The following is a 24667-nucleotide window of genomic DNA, read 5'->3' as shown; positions in this document are numbered from 1 at the left end:
AAGAGTTAGTGAAAGTGGAGTGAGTCCTTTTCCCCTCCAGAAATGATGTGGAGCTGGATGCTGCAGAGATGTACAATGCCTGGATAGAAAATAAATGAAGGATGGAGTGGGGGGAAGCCTTCTTTCTAATGTTCATTAAAAAGTTCAATAGTTAGAATTATTACCATAGTATGATTTTTAATTAAAAGTGACATAAAAGTATATTATATTTTAATTAGAAGTAAAAAATGTTATCTTTTTCTTGAGGTCTGAACTGAAATGAAACACCTGAGGCAGGAGGAAAGTAAATTTTTGAAGTAAAAATATGGCTAATTGTTTTCTGTAGACTGTACTTCTAAGAAAATTTTATACCCACGAATTATCAGATTACAGACATTGTGGTTTTTTTTTTTAAACTCATCAAATTTAACTTAATTACTTTATTTTTACGTTCTGCTTTCTGTGCTGGATTAGTTAAAAAAAACTGCATCTTTTGATGTTTACATTCTCTGGAGCAGAGTAAATACGTATCTATACAAAACGTACATTATACACTTATATATAATATTTTATATATTTATATACACTGATTTGTTATAGTTCCACTATAAAAGATTAAATCACACAAAGAAAAGAGGATGGCTAGATGGCATTGCTAATGGTATTTGTGCAGAATTTTATTTACATATTACCCTTAGCTCATCACCCTCAAGCAAAGAATAAAAGAGCATTCATGTTGAACTAAAGGTAGCTGTGCTAGGTTGCCATCAGCTCTGAATATGTGCAAAAAGATTTTAATATCTATTTTTTTCCCAAGTCAAATTTTTTTTAAGCCCAAGTCAGATCTTATAAGGGGATATGAAACGGGTTTTCAAATTACTCTGGCTACAGGGAAATTTGATTTTCATTCAGTGAAGCTTTAAACCTAAGCATTCTGGCGTGATCACTAAGGCTTCTTAGAGGAAGTTCCTGGTTCTTTTGGCCCCAAGGCTTTGAGGACTGATTCCTTCAGGTCCAGCTCTCTCTGGCTCATCATTGTGCATGGTGAGCATTTGCGTGAGGCTTATTGTTTTGTTGGTTTTTGTTTTATTCTGTTGGTTGTCCTCCCGTAAGTCTCTTTTATACTGTAACTGTCCTCCCTGCCCCACGCCCTCTGTTTTCTCATGTAACTGTCCTCCCCACCCCACACCCTCTGTTGCTCATGCTCTGACTTGTTGGAGATAGCAGGTCAATTGGTCAGTGGAATATCTCACAATCAGGATTTGGCAGATTGCTTCCTATTACAGTCTTAAATTTAGCCATCGATCGCCTGTATGTTCTATATAAATAGACTTGATTAGATTTGGGTTTTTTTTAGGGGGGCAAGAATAATTGAGGAGCCAGTGGTATGTTCAGTCTCATCTCTTGTGTTTAAACTTTCAGAAAGCACACACTTTCTTAACATGGTTCCATTGCTCTTTTCCACAGAAGTGGCACACTAGCTGGGGGGATGGTTCTCAAGGCCAGCAGCAAAGTATATTTTCAACCCCAAAAGTAATCAGGCACCTAAGCATCTCACATATAGCCATAAGTGTCAAGGATGGAGAGAGAAGAAGGATGGATGGGCAAATTCCATTTTCTGGATGCACAAGAGTGTGAGGTTTTCCTGGGTGCTTCCCTTTCATCTGACTTAACTCTGCAGATGTGAGAAGACAGAGGTGAAGATGGAGGGATGCCTACCTGGCCAAGGATTAGAGGTGGGAGAGAGAAATCACAGGTGGAGGTTTCCCCCTTTTGAATATCCATATCAAATGCTAATTGCCCTCCAAAGGTGCTTTTTAAAGAAAAAAAAATTTTTTTTTTTACCTCTTCTGTTGATAAGGGATTTCAGGGCAGCTCTGGTTTTCCTCAACCGTAAAAGCTCAATTCCTTTTTATTAATCTTCTTGTGCCTGCAGAATATCAAAATTAATCATTTCTAAAGAAGCTACCTTTTAAACATTAAGTTTTTTTCTGGGATGAACCTCAATGTACAAGTTTTTAGCATGAAGAGGGCTCATAATTTGTGTTATATGAGGGACATTTTTCTCTTTTTGCGAACTTTCTAGGGACACATGTTTATGTATTTTAAAGCTGTCTAGGAAAAGCAAACTTTCTCAGGATACATTTTAATGCATTTTAAAGCTGTTTAGGAAAATGTACAGTCCACACCACCGCCAGAAATGAAGTCGTGAGATGTATGCTCTGCTGATAACAGCTTCTGCTTAGTTTATTTTCCCAGTTAGGTAGAAAGAAATTTTCTTGTAAAAATTGTGCTTGGTTTCGACTGCTCTATCACATATAAGCAGGCCATTTCCTGCAGCGTTCCTCACTCTTATACCAAAATAAATACTGTGCCTCAGAGCAGAAGCCAAAGGGTGCTAAGAGTGCATATTTTGAATTTGCTCCTCCTGGCAGCCCCCATCCTCTTACCCTCCCCACTCCCGCTGCATTTTTCAAACCTTCTGCATGCCTAATTTCATTCATACCCCTGGAGAAAAGAGCTGGGAGTTATTCAAGTGTCGTGATGATAGAAGCGAGCCCAGGATGGGCTTGCCCCACCGGAACAGTCTAGCTGGTTTTGAAGGAAGAAGAGCTGCCCCCGACCTGGAGGCAAACCCCATTTCTGCCACTTGCCGTCTGCCTGACTTTAGGCAAATAACCCAACCTCCCCTTAGACTTCAGTATTCTTTGCTGTAAAATGGGTAGAATACCATTAGGTAACATTTATGGAGGGCATAACCATATGCAAAAACACTGTGCTTTACTTGCCTGAATCTCATTTGAACTTGTTAACAGTCTGATGGAGAGGTGCTGTTTTTCTCATTTTACCAGAAGCTTAGGCCAGGGAGGCGAAGTCATTTGCCTCAGGTGATATCCCTTGATGACTCCTAGGACTGTGCTAAGGATTAAAAATGTACATCCTATAGATCTCGATCACCCGGCTAAAAGAAGCATACGGGACTTAATTTCTGTGGTTGTTGGTCACCTGATGCATATAACCATAGACCTGAACATTTTGTTAGGATAAGGTTACTAAGGGATATATAACTTTTACTCCCCAGGTAGCTAAGCTCTTAGAGTTTCAAACAATGTATAAAATAGGTTTCATTTTACAGAGGATGAATCTCAGTCACAGAGAGGTTTAGATGACACACCCATGATCACAGAGCCAATACATGCTAAAAGTGGGCCTGGGACACAGGCTTCAGATGCAGAACCCATGTTCTTGCAGACTAGTGCTTCAGATTAACTTGGAGATAAAGGATCCAGGGTAATTCAGCTCTTTCAAATGTATCTGTAGGAAACCCAGTAAATCTGGGATGGTAGGCTGGATAATTAGCCCGAGAAATGTCCAAGTCCTAATCCTTGGAATATGTGAAGGTTGCCTTATGTGGCAGAAGGGACTTTGCAGGTGTGATTAAGTTAAGAAAGTAGCCCCACCAACACCTGGATGCTAGTGCAGTGAGGCTCTCCAGGAACTGTAAGAGTGTAAATTTGTGTCATTTTAAGCCACAAAATTTGTGGTTATTTGTTACAGCGAATGTAGAAAACAGATACACTCAAACTTACTGCTCAGCAACTGCAGTTTTCTATCTGTAATTTCAATGTTAAACCTACTTTCAAGTGGGCCAGTGACACTGAGAGGTGAACCCCAGACCCCTGCAGATGTAACTTCTGGGTTTTGCTCCAGCAGCACTGGCCATTCCTGCTTTCAAGCTTTCAAGGTCTGGGAGATTCTGATACTCAGTTCCCAAACTTTGTTGCCATGTGGGAGGAGAAATCAGAACTCAGATGGAGCTTTCCAGTTTGCAGCTTAAACTTCAGTGCTCAGCTTTTAAAGCAGAGGTTGCAAATTGGTGACCCTTAGCCCAGAGGTATGTTTCGTTTGACCTGATGGTGATTCTATAAAATTGTAATTATTTGCCAGAATTTAAAATTCAGGCGACTTCAGTGGTAGAGTGCATGCTTAGCATGCACTAGGTCCTGGGTTTAGTCCCCAGTAATTCCATTAAAAAAAAATAATAATAAAAATAATAAATAAATAAGTAAATAAATAAATAAACCTAATTACGTCCTCCAAAAAAGCAGCCCCCCTCCCATTTTTTCTTTAAATCCTTAACTGATTGTACATCAAAATCCTGATTTCCAGCTTTTCTGGAGGAGGTAATATTATTGACAATACTTTGCAGGGTAGAGCAGAGTCCTAGTCTTTGGGCAGAGGGTAAGGTGGCCAGGGTGGCTGTCTCTGCCAGTTCAGTGCCGTCTTTCTCTCCAAGGCCTTCATTTATTTTTCTCACTTACTTGGCCCCTGTAGGTACCTGAATTTGTGGCTCTGCTTTGAAGAAAAAAATACCAAATCTATATTCTCACCAGTTTAGCAAAATTGTTGACCCTCGGCCAATAGTCTAGAAATTCATGGAGAATAAGAGAGTGGACAGAGGAGTTGAGACATTTGTCTTAGTTTTAGTCTTAAATGAGGTAAAGATGTTAGTGTTTAAGTAGGGGGAAAAAAAAACCCCAATAGATTCTGGAAACCACAGAGCAGTGAGATTAGCATGAGTTCTTGGTAAAGCTGTTAAGCTGTCTTTTGGGGAGCACAGAGGGAAGAAAACAGCATTAGGAACTAAGATGTGTTAATCATATATAAGGCAGTGCTCAAGTCTGTTTCTCTTTGTGGTGGAATCACTAGTCTCAGTGCAAGGGCACTAATGTAGTGGATCTTTATTGCCAAAATGCATCTGGTAGTTATTTGTGATGTCCTTTGAACAAGATAAAGAATTAAAGGCTAAGTGCTTAAATGAATGATTTGTGCCTGGTAGAACAATAAAACCAAAGGAGCTGTCTTAAATATCTTCATCAGGTTGGCAAGTGGTTGCTCACTCTGTGCTCTGGGGCAGGAAGGAAGAAGCAGTCACATTACTCTGAGCCCTGCCTCCCATATTTTTGCCTGCCTGCACCTGACCCGCCAGCTCTCCTCCCCACCTGCTGGACCCACAGCTTCCCTCATTACACCTCACTGTACATCCCTGTATTCTCTCTGATTATCTTGGCCAAGGAGTCATCAAATCCTTTTTCCCTGTCATTTAGCCGAATCCAATATCTTACTGTCAAAGAGAAGTTTATGAGGCAAGAAAACAGAAAAAACGTGAAAACATTTTATAAAGCACCAGTCTTTGTCCTAAGAAAGTCCAGCCTTGCCCAGGCTTGGGGCACGTGCCTTGCTGTGTATTGTGCCACGGTTCCTTTACTCTCCTCTCATTATCTGGGTTGGAAGGAAGCTTAGTCACTGCATGCATTCCTACCCTAAGGGAAACGTGGGTCTCTCAATTGCTTGGTCTGGTGGGATTCATGTTCTGCTCTAGAACCTGCTTTCGAGGGCTTTGTGATTCCTTTATTTGGAAGGTGCTTCTTTGGCCCCAGAAATCTCTTCTCTAGGCTGGTAGCTCCTTGCCCTTCTTGGAAGGCTTAGTGGTTTCAGATGTCTAGAACCCTACCCTCACTCCTATTTGATTCATCCACAGCGTGGAACTTTTAAAGGCTGATGGTTCTTGGGGTAAAACTTGGTTTCACTTGACCATCTAAGCAGGCAGCTGGGTCTTAACAATAGCTATTGGCCCAATGGCAGCCACTGTATTCCTGAACCTTTCTGTCCTAGATTAAGGTTTGCTGAAGACTTAATGTATGCTCTGTTGCACTGGACCCCATCCAAATGACTAGATTCTTTATGATGGCTTCCCTCATGTTGTCCCATGGAGAGACCTTCTAGAATCTTATCACTGCCGGAACACCAGAGAACAGTTACACATATTGTAAACGTAATAGTTCCCAACAACAGCAAGGAAGATCCTTCCCTCTTATGAAAACACAGAACAGGTAACTTTCAAATACGGAGATAACATGAAATGGGATGGAAAGCAAATGTTTTGGAAGCCAAATCAAGAGTTGAACAGTTTTCAACAGTAGGGGATGGCTCCCTAAAAGAAATAGAATGAAATCTGAAGGAGAAATGTGTAGTACATTGCAGTGAAAAAAAAAAAAAAGCCTTCAAGCTTAAAAGTTGGAGATACCTGCCTTACCTACAGTTCATGCTGGGATGGGAGGTGGAGATTTTATCTGACTGAGGAAGGCTCACTGTGACCTGAGTGCTAAGCAGGGAGGGGCTCTTAGGTGTGTTAATGGCAGTACTCTGCCCAGATTGAGAGGGGAAGCCCCAGACACCCCGACTGGGAGCTGAGCCCTGGCAGCTTGTGGGCATAATGCACTGTGTTGACTAACACTCTGATTTTGAAACATTTGGAATGGAATCTCTTTGGGTGAGGTCTTAGCTAGTTGTTACTTCCCTGGTTCCACTGGCTTCGGTGTTTGTGGATGACCCTCCTTTTTCAGTCCCTTATGTAAATACTGTTCTCAGGTACTGGGTTTCGTGCTAAGCACACACTTGGGAGAGGAATTTAACAAAATAAAGGGGTTCAAGAAGATGATGATTCTGATAGCAAATAAACTGTGGACACCAGTTCACATTGTCAGAGCTGAGAGAGCCCCAGCTCTGTAGCCTGGAGAGCTGTCCTCAGACGCCTGAAAGACTGTCACGTGGAAGAGGCGTTTAAGATTCAGCCCGTCTGGCGGGATCCTTCTGGACTGTGCGCCTTACTCCAGTCAGAGTGGCAAGAGTACAGAACGGAGCGGGTCACTCTTTGTCCTCAAGGCCAAGTTTGCCACACAGTGGAGGAGATACTCAAAAATGGCTGTTGAATAGTAATATTCTCTGGTTCTCCAGAAGACAGACGTGAGGAGGCAGATTTCTGCTCAGGTTAGCTTTCCTAACAATTAAAGTTCTTCCCAGATGGGATGAGCCGCCTTGAGAGCTGGTCACCAGTCATGTCCTCCAGCTAATGAGGCTAAGCTGGAGGAGCTTCTTGTGGAGGTCAGGGTAGATGACTCTTCTGCTTCTGTGAACCTGTGGTTCCAAGCCCCTCGACTTGCTTTCCTTTTCTTATCTAGAGGGAGTTATTACCGTACTAAATGGCTCAGTTGGACTCAGTGTTCTGGGCAGAGCACGCTGGGAAGTGCGTGGGGGTGCAGGGTTTCCACCGTGTGGAATTGCATTGGTGTGTTTGTCTTACAAGAGCCAATAGGCAGGGTCCCGCTGTTTGTCTTGTTCATGGACCTGGTAGAAGAATCTAGTATTTGGCAGGTGCAATCTTGTTGCTTCTTTTGTTTGTTGGTTGCATCTGGCTGGAGGGTCATGACATTCCCTTTGAGTGCTGCAACACTTCATTTCCTGGGACAAGTATCCTGAGAAAAGTCTATTTCCCATGTCTCCCACCTCCAGGAATCCATATAACACCCCTAGATTAGCTGCCAAGACAGGAGATTCCAAACTCATCCCCTCTGATGGCAGAACTTTAAAATAATTCAGATTTCTATTGTTGGGTCCCTAAAAAATCCCTAAGCCCTAGAAAATGTGTAAATCACATTTTAGCTCCATGAAGAAGGTTAAACCAAGCAAAGTCAGCATCTCTTCACAGCCTTTGAGGCAAAATGTCCTGGCAGCACCCTTCTTGTCCTGTCTGTCCTCTTTCTGCCACCACATTGCCACTCTCGTCAGCTCTGCCTTCCCCACCGTCTATATGATATCCACTGTAAGGAGGGCAGGCGGGGCCTCTTTCTCTCGGCAAGCACATGCTAAGGTTCTGAAAGGCAGACGCTATCTGGGTTTGGCATTTCTTCCCAGTTTTCTTGTGTCTGACCCTGGGTTAGCTCTTTGGGACATTTTCCCCCGGAGATGTCACCTGAAGGACGTGGAGACAAGGTGTAGGACGTAAGAGAGAGCAGAGCTGCCACCCACCTCCCCCAGCTGCTCTCATTGCTCTGCAGAGGAGACAGGCAATTCTTTCTAAAAAGCTGGGAGCCAGAACCAAATGTGAAACGCCACAGCTGCTGTGGCCGCAGGATGTGTGGACATGTCCGGCGTCCTGGCAGACACTCTTCCCTTCAGGAATTCTCTCCCCTGGGTGAGTGAGAGTTGAGCCAGCCTCAGACAGAGTGGGCCACCTGCCTCCCTCACCCAGACCCTGGGAACCTCTAGAGTAATGGGGGCAGGGGTGGAAGTTCTCAGCCCTGACAGCCAGTTAATTGCACCCAGAGGCTTAAAAAATGCATTGACCCCAATCCCCAAAGATAATTTTTCAAGCAGCTTTATATATTTCACATACTGTAGCTTTCACCCATTTGCAGCATACAAATCAATGGTTTTAGTATGTCATACAGAGTTGTATGACCGTTACCACAATTTGAGGACATTTTCACCAGTCGCTCTCCATTTCCCCTCACCTTCCCCAGTCCTCAGCAACCAACCACCTATTTACTTACTGTCTCTGTAATTTTACCTCTTCTGGACGTTTCTTATAAAGAGAATCACACAGTAGGCAGTCACGTGTGATTGACTTATTACCCTTAGCATAATGTTTTCAAGATTTGTCCACTTTATCATGTACTCCATTCCTTCTTATGGCCAAATAATATTTCATTTTGGGAATATACTGTATCTTTTATCCACCATCAGCTGATGAACATTTGGGTTGATTCCACTTTATGGTTATTATGAGTAATGCTGCTAATAAATGATGTGTGCAAGTTTTTATGCAGACGGGTGTTTTCATTTCTCTGAAGTTTGTACACCTTGAAGTGGAATTTTGGGTCCTTGGTAACTTTGTCTAAACTTTTGAGGAACTGCCAGCCATTGTCCGAAGCAGCTGCATCATTGTACAGACATTTCATCAAAAGTCCCCATGGTGATTCTAGATGTGATTATAATGTGCTGTGCATGTGGATTAGAATCCTCACTCTGCCTTGTTTGGAAGTAACAGCAGAACAGATACCAGCTTTTACCTGAAGGGGAGGATACTTTAGAGCAGAACATCCACCCCTTCCAAGATGCTCTTCTCAATTTTCTACATCCATCAGCTTTCCCTAGTAGTCCAAAGTTAACCTGAGTTCTGACCAGTGAGTCTAATGCTGGAGAAAGATTATCTACTCAGTGTCCACCTATGGTACGGGCTGGCTGTGAAGAGTTAAGTTGATCTGGAAAACAGATCTATGGGTTAAGTGGAGCAGGGCCACAGGTGTGTAATCCCCTCTTCAGAGGATGAGATCTATTCTTGTAAGTGTCATCACTTTCTTGGTGCTATTTGGTAAAAACTGAGTCATGAGGTGCTGACAAAAATTCCTTGCACTCAGTGTGAAACTTGAGGCAACTGCTCATTCCTAAGGTATTCACAGCTGTCAGCCCTGCTGTGTGCTTGATGGTAAACAACTTGCTGGGGATGAAATCCTGCCACTGAGACTTTCCCCGGCTTGTCTGAGAGGCATAGACCCAGATGGTGCACCTGCCAGAATCAGAGCGTGAGGGGCTGCATGGTGGAGACGCCAGGATTGGGCAGCCCCGCCTTTCACAAACTCCAGCTTCCCAAGTAGCCCCAATGGAGGGAGGCAGAAACCAACTGTGTAATCCCGTGATCCTTCAAAGAACACTCCTGCTGCAGATGTGCGTTTCCAAAGGGTGCCTGTGATCCAACCTGAGGCTTGTTCTCCTTTCTTTGTGTTTGCAGCCACGGCACCGGGTACGAGAGTGATAACCACACCACGCCCATCCTCTGTGGCGCCCAGTACAGGATACACACCCACGGCGTCTTCAGGGGCATTCAGGTGAGTGCGCTGGGGCCCGGCTGCCTCTTTCCTTCTCAACACCCTTTCACTTCCTTGCTGATGGTCATTTGGCTCTGGCAAGTCTGTTCCTAATTATAGGCTTCTGTGACAGCAGGGACCCCCTCCTCTTCCACTGGGCCAGGTCAGGGGGCCTCTACTCCAGAGGCCAGTGTGGATGTGGCTGCCTCCCTGACTCAGACCAGGATGCTTCTCGCAGAATCCCCCTCTCCTTTCCTCCTTTACTGCTTAATTCACCTTCTCCAGGCTGGGCTGCACACCTCTTGTTCTGGGGCTAAATGGACTTGAATTAATGACCTGGACCTTCTAAGAAGAGACTTCTAAGAAGACTTGGTCTGCGTGGTAAAGTGCCCAAAGATAGACTCTACTGTTGCTAATAATGACAATAACAATAACATCAGTACCACGTATGGCTGGACACTCTCTATGGGCCAGGCATGGTGCTAAGTTTTATTTGTGGACTTTTTAAAAATAGAATTAATGTTTTCTGAGCAGTTTTAGGTTTAAGGAAAAGCTGTCCAGAAAGTACAGAGAATTCCCATATCCGCCCCCTGGCCCCCTCCCTACCCCCACACAGTCTCCCCTGTTGTTAACGTCTTGCACTGGTATTGCTACAATGATGAGCTAATGTGGATACATTATTAACCGAAGTCTGAGGCTTACATTAGGGTTCACTTCCTGTGTTGTGCATTTCTGTGGGAGAGTGAAGAGGTAAAGTAAAAAGGTTACCATTTCAGAGAATTCAGAAAATGGAAGGCCACCTCTGTGGAGTCTCTCTTGGGTACTGGGAACCATGTTCCATTCCCAAGAGTTTGCGTTTGTGACTTTGGCGTGTGACTCAGTGGCTGCAACCTGAGTAATAAGGCTGTGCTGCCCTCACCAGGCTAGTCGGTACCCTGGCAATAAGGTGTGTGCGAGCCAGGCAGCTCTGAGATGTTCCAACGAATGTTTCCAGAGTGTGGGGATAGAACAGCGTGCTCCCTCATCCCAGGCTTCCCAGTGGCGAGAATAAGGGCAGGGTTACAGAAACACAGACACCTGCTGGAGCTACAGAGTCATCCAGTCTCTCCTCCGACAAGTGCCGGAAGAATCCTTCCCCAGGACCCCGGCTGACACTGATAGCTCGGTTTTATGTCTTACTGCCCTGTGCGCCGCCTCTGGGGTGAATTAAAGGAAATGAGCAAAGCTCCTTTTGCCTTCCTTTCCACCAGGCCCAGTTGTCAGACTCACTGTCATGGCCTCTGACAGACTCCAGACCAGACAAGTGTTCATTTTCGCCTAGTGCACGCCGATGGGACCCAGCTGGCTGACCGTTTAAATTTATGCCACCTTTTGCCTTGAGACACTGGGGCCTATCAGTAGGATACAGCTTTGTATGTCACTACAGTACCTTTTCTTCAGAAAAGGTCTCTCAGTGCAAGGCAGTGCGAAGTAGGAACTAGAGCGTAAGCTTGAGGGGGTGTGGAGAATGCTCAGGGCAGGCGTGGGTTGAGCTCAGGAGTGGTTCCAGGTTTTAACCCAAAACATGGCTGTGCTCTTTGGCCTTGACTTGCACACCTGTAAGAGGACGAGGGGGATTCAGTGGTCCCTCAGGCACTGCCACTGCTCGTGTCTATGACTGATCGATTCCGAGAGCGGGATGAGGGGTTGGCCTCACTGTTCTCTGCTCCTCCTGGAAGACCAGCCTTACCCACACTTGCCCCCACAAGATAAAGGGGTTAGCAGGATGCCCTGTGATGGATGTACAGTGCACAGAAGGCAGACACAGCGTTTCCTTGTGTCTCTGTGAAAGGATTGCACTGGCCACACCATGGGCCTTCTGTGGGTTCAGCTCCCTTCACAGACAGAACCCCAAGTCCCAGGGGCAACTTCTTCCTCATCATTTACTCACACAAGGAAGGTCTGCTCAGTTGGGGGCTCACTTAGTATCCCATGTTTTTCTCTAATAAGGACTTGCCCACCCACTGCAGGTTGAGCCCAAGGTCATGTGGCTGTCTATCCCAGTGGGAGGGAATGGAATAGAATCTGCGACTTTGGACTTCTAGACCTCACTGCCTCAAGTGGAGAAGCTGAGAGACAGGATGGACCGGGAGCGCTTCCAGTCACCAGCATTTCTTTTGCAGATGCTCTGGGTCAGCAGCCCCAGACAGACTTAAAGTCCCAGTTCTGGTTGATCAGCAGTGAGGATGTTTGAGCTTGCATTGTAGAATGTCCTGATCTGTCATCCATTAGTGATGTCTGCTGTGGGCACCTGGGGTGTGGAAAGGAGTGGTTTTAGGTCTCCTAGCCACCATCTCTTCTTTGGATATACTTCAGTGCTCACTTTCCTTGAGACCAGCATGAATGTTCACATGTGGCTTAAAGCCTCCATTTCTCTTAATGCTCTGCTTGTAGGACGTGCGGCGTGTGCCTGGAGTAGCCCCGACTCTTGTCCGGTCGGCGTCTGAGACCAGTGAGAAACGCCCCTTCATGTGTGCTTACCCAGGCTGCAATAAGAGATATTTTAAGCTGTCCCACTTACAGATGCACAGCCGGAAGCACACTGGTAAGTGTGTCCACCATCCAGCCTTGGTTCCGGTGGCCTTTGGGCAGGAGTGACTCAGGATCTCCTGCTCCCCACAGATTGCACTGTGAGGACACAGGTGACTTCTAGGATGGAGAGTGGCACTGCTTTCAAAGGTCTGGCCCAGGTGGTGTAAAAAGGCTGCCAGGCCATTTTGTATCCTGATTGTCCATCCTTTATTAAAGAAGGGCAGAGCAGAGTAGGTGCTAAGAGAATTTCACAGACTTAAAGGGATCTGTGTTTGAATTCTGGCTTCAAGAGCAAGTGACCTAACCTCTCTTTGAACTTTATTTGCCTCACATAGAAAATGGAGATGATAACCTACCTTATACAATTGTTGAGACTAGCTTAACTTTTTAAATCAAATTGAATTAAAAGACTCAGATATGAAGCATTTAGTACAGTATTCTATATCACCAGGTTTAAATAAATGATAGTTGCTGTTATAATACTGTTAGCATCTCTTAATAAAGAGGAGCTAGCCTGGGAGTTTGGTAAGCAGATATTCTGAGAGACTGATGCGCAGGGTCGTCCTAAGAGCTAGGAAGAGATGATTCAAAGAAAAGCTTAACTACTCGAGTTGCCCAATTCCCAGGCAGGAATGGGAAAATGGATTATAGGTTTAATCTTTGTTTTCAATCTTAAAAAAAAGAGAATGATTTTTGATGATGTGTTAAAACTGGATTTTCCCACAGGTCAAGGGGTCTGCCTCTGGGAAGGAGAGGATTGGCCGCGTCTGGCTGTGGCCACCTTGAATGTGCACAGTCATTTCACAAATGTCTGCTCGTGGCCTTGTGGGCAGGAGATGGGTGTCCCCTACAGGGAAGTAGGGTGAAGCTCAGGCTTTCCTACTGGGGAGCTGGTACAGTTCTTTCCACGACTGTGAAGGGTAGCTTCATTGCAGTGTTTAGCATTATTATTCTATTGTTACTGCGGACTTGACTTTGGGGAATCTAGAGGAGAAAGTGAGCTGCATTCAGCTGTTTAGACCATTGGTCTTTGCTAAGCCACTGCGTCCGGAGAATGCAATTCTGGCACAGACCTGAGTTTGCACACAGTGGAGGCTGAAGATGAGAGAACCAGTGGCATGTTATATTTTTATATATTTCCCCAAGTGGGATCATTTAAAAAGCATCTGTTAAGATTATGAGGAAAATGATCAAGTAAAAGTCTGCCTGGAAAAATGCAAGAGAATACACTGAAGGCAGTGTGATGGTAGAAATTTTACTAGGAAGGAGGGACTTAGAAAACAGTGAGTGTAGATGCCTGTCTGTTTGAAGGGAAGGCAGTGGACAAGATTGCATGACTCCCAGGTCTTCTGGAGCCTTCAAGAAACTCCTCCTTGCAGAAAATGAGGAGGGGAGGTTGGCATTTAGCAACACTGTGGCCCCCATCTTGAAAGAGTGCAATCATTTTGTGTTTATTTATAATAATAGTACAGACTGTTATATTAAGTACTTTTATATTAAATACTTTTTATGTGCCAGACTCTCTACATGCATTATTCCCTTTAATCCTCACACATAAAATGGTTCTCAGGTGGTCAGGATATAGGGGAAGCAGGACTCAAACTCATGCCTTTTAACTCTTAAGTCACAAGCCCCCTTCATGGTCTGTTTTGGAGCCAGGACACACACAGAGGAAAAGGGACTGAGACCGTGTGTGATGATAGACTGACTCTAGAGGCGCGAGGAAGAGCTGTTCAGAGGCCATAGATTTGAGTGGAGTCATCTCGGGAGGTTACTTGGAGAAGGAAGGGCTTGGGTTAACCATCGAAAGGTTGGCAAGGTTGGGCAAAGGAAGTAAAGGATGAGCAGGAGCATAAAGGTGGGGAAGAGAAAGGAGAATGAAAGGGGGTGCTGCTTTCTGCAGGTGGCAGAGGGGCAGCATAAGGCACTGGGCTGGGTATCAGCAGAAGGTTAAGGAAAGGCTCCTACCCTGAGGATTTTCCAGCCACAGCAGAAGGTAGGTCTGGACATGGCTCATCATGTTAGATGTTCTGTAATAAATTCTGTAATGGGGGGGGGGGGCTTTCAATCTGAACATAAAGTTTCCAAGAAGGCATTGCAGAGGAAGCGGCATTCGTGAGGGACGTACAGTAGACTCTGTGACGGGTAGGAGTTCGGAGAGAGAGACGAAGTGTGAGCAAAGTACAAGGCAGATTTCAGGAATGGTGAGCTCTGTGCAGCAGGAATACAGATTCATCAGGGAGACGGAGGAGGTTAAGCCGGCTGATCCTGGGATGGCTTGCTCTCCATTCCAGGACGCTGATGACTCAGAGTTCTCATAAGAAGGTGGGAAGACCCAAGGTTGCTCAGTGCACTCATGGGGCTCAGTTCCCAGGAGTTGGCTGAACTTTCTCTAGCGAGGGCAGGGGTGGGGCTTCTCTGTCCTGAGACAGGAGGTTGTGTAATCCCACTCCTGACTTCGCTCAGATAAAGGGATACCCAAAACTCTGAAGCCTCTGGATCCTGGTTTGACTTGAGCATCTCACAGCCACGGAGCTGTTTATGCTTGACTTGGGCCTGAGAAGTCCGTGGCAGCCAACGCCAGATCTTCAGGCCATAAGACATAAAGCACTTACTTCACAGGGCTGGCTCCAAGGCACGTCCATCTCAGAGTTCGGCCTCAGGCTCAGTCCAGGAGTTAAAACTGCTTTGGTTTATTATTTGTTTAAATATTCTCTGCCAGTAATTTTTGAGCACTGCCTCTGTGCTAGGCACTGGGCTAAGCCCTTTATGTGGGTGGTTTGTTGTAATCTGTTGATAAATCCATAGAAGTTGTCGGATTACTGGCCCCGTTTGACAGTGAGGAAATAGTACCTCACCCAGTGCTGTGAGTGGAGAGCTGGATGTGACCCCAGTGTCAGACTCGAAACCTGAGTTCCCGTTCACTTCTACCTCGGGGGTGAGGGACCATTTTTATTCACTTAGCCCCTGTTCTGCGCCTCCAGTCCACGAGCGTATGTAGCGATGAGCCTTTAACCTCAAGCACATCCCTAAAAACCTCCACGCGAGTGCCTTTGGCATTTTGGGATCCCTTCAGTCCCAGTAAAAGAAGTTGCCTCTAATGAGATCCCCACTTCCAGTATCATTTTCCAACGGAATATGTGTCTTCCCCAAGGTGAGAAACCGTACCAGTGTGACTTCAAGGACTGTGAACGAAGGTTTTCTCGTTCAGACCAGCTCAAAAGACACCAAAGGAGACACACAGGTTTGTAGGCTCACTTCTCGCTGCTGGCAGTGTGTTCCCTCGGGTCATGGTTGATTTTGTGATGCTCTTTGTTGTTCCGTAAGGATGGAGAGGGTCAGCCATTTGTTTCGTATCTCCAATAGTTTTTTGCCCCCTAATCTTCTGGGGATTTACTTTCTCTTAAGGAAAAAAAAAAAAAGAAGAAGAAGAAAGGAAAGAAAAGGCAACATCCCACATTTCCCCTGCAAACCACAGAACCATGATATTCCCACTGGCAGTTTGCTGATGACACACTGAGTGTCAGTAAAGAACACGGGTGGGTGGTGGAGAGCAGAATCCCCTTTGTAGTGTGTGATTCACTTTTTCAGTCTCAGACACAGCTGAGGCCTTGGTGAGAGGCTGGACATTTGTGGTTAAGCAATAGTTGTTCCCAAAGCAACAGGTCTTCAAGGATTACTGTACAGAATCAGGTGATTTCCTTCTGGGCCTGGGGTATTGGGGAAATCTGAGGGCAAGGCAGACATTGCAGGTGTGGCTGGAAATGCCCGGCTCCTCGGGCCACCGGGAAGCAGGCCTTGTGGGCCTTGCTCTGCCCCCACTCGGTTAGGGCCGCGGCTAGACCTTCTCTGTCCGTTTAGGTGTGAAACCATTCCAGTGTAAAACTTGTCAGCGAAAGTTCTCCCGGTCCGACCACCTGAAGACCCACACCAGGACTCATACAGGTAAAACAAGTGCGTAAACTTTTCTTCACATTTATTTTTCATTATTTTTTTAAACTACTGTTGAATGGAGTTGCTTGTGATGAGCGAGATTGGAAGAGATGAGTGTGAAGGTTCTAAGCAGGTTTAGACTCAGAGGAGAGAAAGAACAGTATATGGCTACCTTTAAATAATAACACTGTTTAAGAAGGGATGGGGGTGGAGGGTACAGAACAGAAGAGATGTGAAAAGAACTCCTTTCATGAATGTCCAGAGTGAAATGAAGAGATAAGCTAGGTCCCTGTTGTTCCCAATTTGTGGCATCATCTTTTTATCACTCAGTTTGATACAATAATCAACATTACAGAAAAGTAGCAGAAATTCTAGCAAGCCAAACATTTATTCTCCTGAAGCTCACGTTTCGTGACACTATTTTCAGAGACCCAGACCCTTGCTCTGTTAAAAGTTAATGCCCCACGAGCAGTCATGGTTTCTGCCAGACTCCTCTCAAAGCGTAGGTATTATTTCCTTTGTACTAGTATAGAGAGGGGACTAGGACATTTATTCACTGGCTGCTGAAAGTTTTTGCTTCTCACAAGGCTGGTGTGATTTGTAATGAAAATACCACCATCTTTGTCATGTATTCTCTAGCTTTGGAAAGAGGGCCAATGCTTAGGTTACCTCATTTTATCTTCACAACATCCTTGGAAGAAGAGTAGGGTAGGTATGTTTTATCCCCATTTTACAGATCAGGAGACTGAGACACACAGTGACGAAATTATTTTGTCTAATAAAGTCCCAAACCCAGTAAGTGGCAAACCCGGTTCTGTCAGCTCCCAGCCCACCTACCCGCTGCCTTCTTTGTTGGAGAAAGAGCTTGGGTCCACCTTACAGCCCAGGGAGGATAGAGAATCAAGAAGAGAGCCAACATCAGCAAAGTTGAATTCCGTTGAGAGGCTGGGGAGGGTGATGACGACAGGAGGAAGGGTTGGGATTTGTCCATAAGGAGGTACCTTTGACAGCATGGTGTGGCTGATGGAGAGAGGGAGCCAGATCAGGCAGAGCAGAGGAACGGGGAGTCGGAGGTGAGGGGAATCCTGTCAGGAGCCCCATGCAGTCCTGGATTCTCAGCTCCCACAGGCTGCACTTCCACATGGAATCCAAGCACCTGTGCCCCAGAGTTGGCGGGATGGGCACCTCGTTCCCCTACTCAGGTGCTTTTGGTGTCACTTCTTTGCCTTAGTCTTGAGCTCATAATTTGGTGGAAAGGAGTTACCATTCTTGGTATCTCGCCCCCAACCCTGTGTACATCTGCATTTGTACAGTGACCTATGTCACCAGCAGACTGTTTCACATTGTATTTGATCGGCCCCCAGTTCTGACCCTGGGACAGCATCCCCCTGGGACATTTCTTAGGGCTTCTCCTGACTGGTCGTTCTCAGAGAAAGCCAAGTGGGACTAGCCATATCCTGGGAAGATCCCCGGGTGGTACAGGGGTTGGCTCCTGTGGCATTTTCACTTAAGACAAAGCCACGGCGGCTCTATTTTCATTATGCTGAGGCCCGAGGGGTGTGACACAGCAAAGTGTGTGGGCTTTGGATTTAAGTCCTGCGTGGGTCTGCCCTCACCAGAGGTCCAGCCTCATCTGTAGAGTGGGGATAATAATGCTTCCCTTACAGGTGGTTATAAGGAGTACATGAAAAAATATATATTTATATATATACATATATAAAATACCCAGCACAAGGCTTGGGGTCTGTTAGGCTCTTAGTAAATGCTCATTATCTTCCCTACCCAGAATGAGGCTTGGAAGGAACCTCTGAGTCCTAGGTGGAGAAGCCTCAATTTTGGGGCAAGCTTGTTTAAAAAACTCAAAACTGCGCCTCAGCTAGAGCCTTCTGTATAATAGGTGTTATGCTCTGAGTAACATTTTAGGGTAAAAGTCAAAAATTTATTTAAAAATACCCAGCTCCCCCCACCCCAGCTGGAATATCTACAGAAACAGAGATGTTAAAGCCAGTGCCCCAGCTCCGCTCCTGGGTAGCAGTCAGCGGACAATCTCCAGGGCAATGATCCTGAAGCCCTCGCCTCCCAGTGGAGCTCGGTTCCCTCCTCACACGCACAGCTCACGGAACAGCCTAACAGAAGAGGTGGAGCCAAACGTTTTCCCCCCTTATTTAAATACGAATTGCCCAGACATTTCCGTTAACTCGATTCATCACTTTTCTCCTATTTTCCAAGTCTTCTGACTTACTCATAGTTTATAATTTTCACAATATTTTAACCCTTAAGGCCCCAGAGGTGCTGCCATTTCCAGACTGCCTGTGAGATGAGCCCGGGGTGGTAGGTGAGGGGACGAGCTGGAGGGAACCTGGAGTGGGTGCCTTGTGATGGTTTAATGCGGGACTTTGATAGTTGAACTTGCTCCTAGTCTCTCCGCCACACGTGTCTCTGACTGGCCGTTGTGTCAACAGGTGAAAAGCCCTTCAGCTGTCGGTGGCCCAGTTGTCAGAAAAAGTTTGCCCGGTCAGACGAATTAGTCCGTCATCACAACATGCACCAGAGAAACATGAGCAAACTCCAGCTGGCACTCTGAGGCACCCCCGTCCCAGGGCGCCGCTCTGTGTCCCAGGCGGGACTCAGAGCTGACTTTAAAATTCCTCTCTCAGAAGGAATTGGCGGTTGACCTTCTTCATCCAGCTTCCAAGACAAGATGTCTGTGCTACTGGATCCTACCAGGTTTGCCCGGAGGGAGTTGGTCTCTGCTTGGCCAACTCTTCGTTGACTCAGAAGGCCCTGGAGAAGTGGCTCACAGTGTCCGGTCAGTTCAAAGCCCATCACCATTTGGTCTGGATTTTCCAGTGTAAGAAGAGCCATTGTTGAAGGTGTCCCCCCGCCCTCCCCTTCTCCATTTATGCTCATTTTCACGAGGAATAGAGTCGTTGTACCATTTTCCATCATAGAATATTTATAGGCCAGGGCATTTGGATGTGTCTGCTAATGTAAACTTTGTCATGGTTTCCATTTACTAACAGCAACAGCAAGAAATAAATCAGAGAGCAAGGCACTGGGGGTGAGTCCCAGCCGACATTCCGGAGGTTAGGCAGGCTGCTGCCCTGGAAGGCAGGATGTAGTGCTACCAGGCAGCTTTTAAAACTCAAGCGTTTCAAGCAGCTGAAAAAAGAATCAGAACTAACCAGTACCTCTGCAGTTACCTAAAAGAATCTTACCGTTCAGTCAGTTTGATGTTAACACTAGAACAGTGCTCTTATGAAACCGTGCTTGAAGATCTGAGATTCTGTTTTTGTTTCTTTCTGAGTTGTAATCATGCACATCTTCAGAGATGTACAAATCTCCTCACACAAAGGAAGTGGAGTTCATTTTTCTCATTTGGGGTGTCCTCCATAGTGTACAGACCACGCTGGTTATGTGGCTTCAAGTTGTATAAATTAAAGTGACTCAAAAGAAAATAAGGGCTGGTCCAGTATCTCCACTGATAAGACTGTTCTTGAGTAACTTAAGTAACTTTGGGTCTACAAGTTTATGTGAAAAAAAAAATGAGGCTTACTAGTGTGAGGAAATCCATTGTTTAAAGGTGGTTGGGTGTGTGTGTGTGTTTTGTTTTTGTTTTTTAAGGGGGGGAAGTTTATTATGTACTGTTGCTTGAAATTATTGTGTAAATATATGTATCTGATAATGATTTGCTCTTTGACAACTAAAGTTAGGAAATGTATAAATGTTAGATGTGTCACTGGTGTTGATCTTCCAACATATTGATGAGAACACTAAAAATGTAACCTGCATTTTTCACTTCGCTCTCAATTAAAGTCTATTCAAAAGGAAAGTAGTAAGATTCTATCAGCTGTATTGTGTTTCAGTTTGAGGACAGTTGCGTCTTTTTTAAGCAGAGAAGTTGCTACTGACATCAGTGACCACTAATTAGGTGTGTCTAGGTCCTGACCACTATTTGAGGCTCTGTTGAACCTCAGGAGGCAATTACTGGTCTTAGATGCAGCCAGAGAGCACCGCCTTCACCGCTCATCATGAAGTGACATTGTGCTACGGTCGGATAGGCTTGTGGACGGCACAGGGGGAATTGTGTTCTCAGGTTCATTTTAATCGGGCTATCATTACATCACTTCTTACTCCAGGTCAGCAAAAGAGAATAGAGAGATGCAGGTGATAACTGGTCTTCGCTGAAAAGTTCACAGGCACACACTGCAATCTGGAGGGTGTCAACTGAACACCTAGTACAACCGAATTTAAAACCGTAGTTGCTATAAATCAGCTCAGCAGGTTGCAAACTGCTCAGACTTCCAGGGCAGCCGAGTGTGAAAGCAAATATCTGTAAACTATAAACTCTCTTTCTGGTCCCAGTGGAAGGTTTTTCAGTTGTAAATAAGGAGATTAATTTGGTGCCGCCCCTTTGGGCTCCATTATCTGGGAGCTCCCGTGCGTTCCAGGCTTCATTTGTTCGTTTAAAATGTGTCTCGAGCAGACGGCACCCCAGCACAGAGACTTCTCTGCGTTGAAGTGTAGCTCAGTTTGGGCTGCCTAAAAGTCAGGTCCTGAGGGCCCCTCTTAGTTTGCATCTGGCTCTTGCATCGTTGTTAATTATAGCGAGTGTGGTGACTCATTTGTATCAGCAGTTTTTATCTTTTCCTGCCAGAAGACAGCATTTCTCTGGAGAAGCTCAGGACAAGCATGGCAAACATCAGGGAGTCAGAGCGCGCCAGGTTTCTCAACAAAAGCAGTCACATTGTTTCAACTGCAGGAGGAAGAGCAGAGATTCTCACACTGCTTGGGCAGGTTAGCTTGCAGTTAAGGTCATGGCCTTTGGAAAGCAGACCAACCTGGGTTCAGAAGCTAAGTCCCCAGTTTCCTCATCAGTGAAATGGGGACTTTTTTGTCCCTATCTGCCTGATAGAGTTGGAGTGAGGATTAAATGAATAAAAAAGCATGAAAACATCTAGCACATAACAAAGATCTGATCACCATCTGGGAAAATGATGCCCTTGAGAACTCACCTGTTGATTTCCTTTACTTCCCACCCCTTCCCGGGCATCCTCTTGCAGTGCTCAGACATCTTCACGGGTCAGATCTGCAAAATGACAAGTCCATTTCCATACACTGCAAACAAGAGCTAAGTTTGCAGCAACAGGGTTTATGTAGACACGTCTGTTTGCTTTGTGTCTTTTGTAAAGCACCCATTGGCACTGAGTGTGTGTTCCTAGCCCCACGGTGTGGACCATGAGCAGATTGTCAGAGTGAAAACTGGCCAGAGGGAGCTCTGTAGCCGGGGCTGGATGCTCTGTTAGTTGCAAATGTCAAAACGTACACTTTTACACCTCGCTTTACTATTGTGTGTGGTTCAATATCTTTAAAAGGCCACCCAGCCTGTGCTGGACCATCCCAGACTCTCTCAGCCCAGAACCTCTGTAGCACTTCGAGTATGTAACATTCAACAGTATCTTATATGGCTGTAGTGCTTTCCCATCGAGGACCATCTGTAATGTAGACAGGACAGGTATTGTTCCCACTTTACAGATGAGAAAGCTGAGGCTCAGCGACAGTAGTGGCTGAGGCAGGACTTGGTTGTGGTGTTCTGCATCCAAGTTTCTTTCCAAAGCGAGCTTGATGTTGTAGACGTGCACCCTGCTCCATAGTTTTATACCTACATATCATCTTCCTAACCATGTGCGAGCTCCCAGAGGGAAGGAGCAGACCGTCTCCCTGTCCCATGTTATTTCCACGAGGACATCCCCTCCGGAAGTTCCGGGGCAGGGCCTGAGACTGCATTCTTAACAAGCGCCCGGCTGATGCCCACCCTGCTGGCCTGTGGGCCACACTTCCCAAAGTAAAGACCGAAAGGCTGGTCTCAATAAATACTTGCTAAGAGGCGACTGATGAGTTGTGCACTTGACAATCCTGGGACCACCCTGAATCTTTGTTAGCCCATAGAGAGTGGCCGTGAAGAATGGTGTGGGGCTCTGCTGCGACGGTCCCTGGGGCCGTGGGGCAGGACATGCGTGCTGAAGGTGGTCAGGAAAGCCGCCTTGCGGAGATCTGTTGTCAGACACAGTGACTGTGTCCTCTGTCAGTGACTTTCCACAGCGTGGAGACCTGTCCAGGTAAGGAGAAGGGTGGTGCGAGGCCCCACCTGCACATCCAGTCCTTGCCCTCACCCAGTCCGCATCTCTGCTGCAGGCCTGCACCTCCCTGCCGCCCTGCTGGCCAACACCCACAAACGGAAGTCCTACAGCTGTGGAGCAGCTGGGTTCCCTGAGAGCCAGGCAGGAATTCCCCATGACTTGCTTCTACCAGGAGCCACTTGCTGAGCTCTTTCTGTGGGTACCAAAGGGAAAAGGCAGTGTCTTCCAGAGCCCTGTCCTCCCTGAGGGTGTTTGCACTCCTGATTCTGGACTGATGGGTATGTCAGGGACGGGTGTGTGTGTGTGTGTGTGTAGAACAGTGGTTCTCAACTGGGGGCATTTTTCTTCAAAGCCTTGCGGCAGGCAGAGTAGCTCACAGGAATTTCTCACAGTAAATGTGTGAGAACCACAGTAAGGAAAACAAATCCCCAAGAAGATAGGCGGGTCTTGGCCCCTTTTTTTTAGGTCTTTCCTTCTAGTGACCATTTTATTTATCAAGTGATTGAAATCTGTGCAAAACTCAAATAAATTTAAACGATCATGATGATGATGACCATACCTGGTTTGGTTTTTGCACTGAGAAAGTAGCTGCTTCAGTGGAGGACTCTGGGCTTTTCTCCATTTTTCAAGCAAAATCCGGATTATGTGTGTTCTCAGACTCACCTTGAGAGGGAAGGAGAGAGCCAGGCACAGGAAGGGTCATCTCTCAGAGGGCTGGAATCCCACCAGGCCAGCCAGCAGACAGCCATACGCAGGCACAACCTCCTGAATAAGGTCGGGTTTCAGGAACTGGTGAGGGGACGAGGATGAACTCCTCACTGAGGACCGAGACTCTGGAAAGTCAGTGCTTTTAAGCACAGACTGAAAATCAGCCAGCTATGAGTGGAAGCCTCACACAGGCAGATCTCAGATGTAGGCAGTTAAGGCAGACCCAATTAGCAAATGTGAGTTTAAGAGATAAAGAGATATTTTTATGGCACGAGAGAGGATTGAAAAGTGATCCAAGGGGACGGGGCTGAGATCAACGTAGAGGATGGGTTGGTAGAAACAAGGGGCTTCTCCCCTTCACAACATCCTGGGAGCACTGGTGATGTTGACACTGGGCGAGAAGGATTGCCTGACACAGCAGGGATTCTCAGAGCCACTGAGGCGGCAGTTGGACTCCAGGAGAAAGAGGCAGGAGGGGCGAAAGAGGGGGACAACTGGGAAGAAAGACGAGACAGATGAGGGATGGAGTGTGGATGTCAGGGAGGTGTGACAGGAAGAGGGGGCTTCTGTCTGATGGGGCCTGCCCCCCGCAGGAACCTGCACCAGCTCTGTTAACACACACCAAGTCTTCTCTGATGGGAGATGCTCAAGAGCTAACATGCAAATAATAGTAATGGGTGCCATTTGCTGGACCTTGATGTGCAGACTCATGCCATTTTCTGTGCATTCTCTTATTGAGAACGTTCCCAGCCTACAGATGAAGAAACTGAGGCTCTAAGAAATACCTCACGCAGGGTCACACAGCTTGTGCATGGCCGAGTTGAGACTCTAACTCAGCTCTGACTCAAAGCCCCCACTCTTAACTGCTTCATTCTACAGTATTTATCCCGCTCGTCCCAGGGCATGTTGGCCCCACCAGCCAGAGGACCAGAAATGCCAAGAGAATGCGACAGTGATGCTCTCTTGCCCACCAGCTTGTTGGGATACTCGGAATGGTTGCCAAGTACCCAGAGGAAGGACAGACAGGATTGGCAAAATGTTCCCTCCACCCATAGCCAGTTGTAGAGCCTGTTTATAAAGTATGTTTTCATTCAATATTTTATATTAAATACCGGAACTTAAATGACATAGCATAATGTTAGCCGGACAGTGATAAAAGGGGAAAATTGAGAAACACATTTAAAAGTTCAAGGTCAATGAGTACTTTTTAAAAGCAGCATCCTGCTTTCCCAAGGAGCTCTGCGTCAGAGGGGGCAGGCGGAGGAGGAAGCTGTCAGTGTCTGGGGACAGTGGGGGAGGGGGGAATCTCGTGATGGGGCCCCTGGATAGGATTGCCCCTTGGTCCCAGCAGGCAGCCTCCATTTTTCTAAGATGTCTCTAGGCCCTTACCATCCAAAGGAAGAAGGCCAGGGAGCCTGTCACAAGATGTCTCTTCTCCCAATTTTTCTGAGGTCTAAAAATATAATGAGCCATGTCAGTGGCCTCTATCACTCGAAGTGGGCACAGCCTTGTTTCTGGCCCCCACTACAGGAAACCTCCCCCTAGGAGCGGAGGCGAGGCGCAGCGACCTCGGTAAGGGAGGATGGAGAGCTCATGGGGGGAGAAGTCAGAGGGGCTGCATCTGCCTTC

General features: G+C 46.3%; 1 protein-coding gene across 4 annotated transcripts in view; it reads left to right on the top strand.

Moving 5' to 3' along the window:
• Positions 1-20022, top strand: part of WT1 (WT1 transcription factor) — a 46113-nt gene extending 26091 nt beyond the window's left edge. For all 4 annotated transcript variants that reach the window (XM_032488410.1, XM_014568115.2, XM_032488412.1 and 1 more), the window contains 5 exons: positions 9611-9707; positions 12120-12270; positions 15412-15501; positions 16119-16211; positions 18653-20022. In XM_032488410.1, the coding sequence (XP_032344301.1) occupies positions 9611-9707; positions 12120-12270; positions 15412-15501; positions 16119-16211; positions 18653-18774 (553 nt within the window). In that variant the 3' untranslated portion in view covers positions 18775-20022. The remainder of the gene's footprint in view (positions 1-9610; positions 9708-12119; positions 12271-15411; positions 15502-16118; positions 16212-18652) is intronic.
• Positions 20023-24667: the final 4645 nt, after the last annotated feature.

This window comes from Camelus ferus, chromosome 10 (assembly GCF_009834535.1).
Source record: "Camelus ferus isolate YT-003-E chromosome 10, BCGSAC_Cfer_1.0, whole genome shotgun sequence".
NCBI classification, from domain to species: domain Eukaryota; kingdom Metazoa; phylum Chordata; class Mammalia; order Artiodactyla; family Camelidae; genus Camelus; species Camelus ferus.
This window is presented reverse-complemented; position numbering and strand designations above follow the sequence as displayed.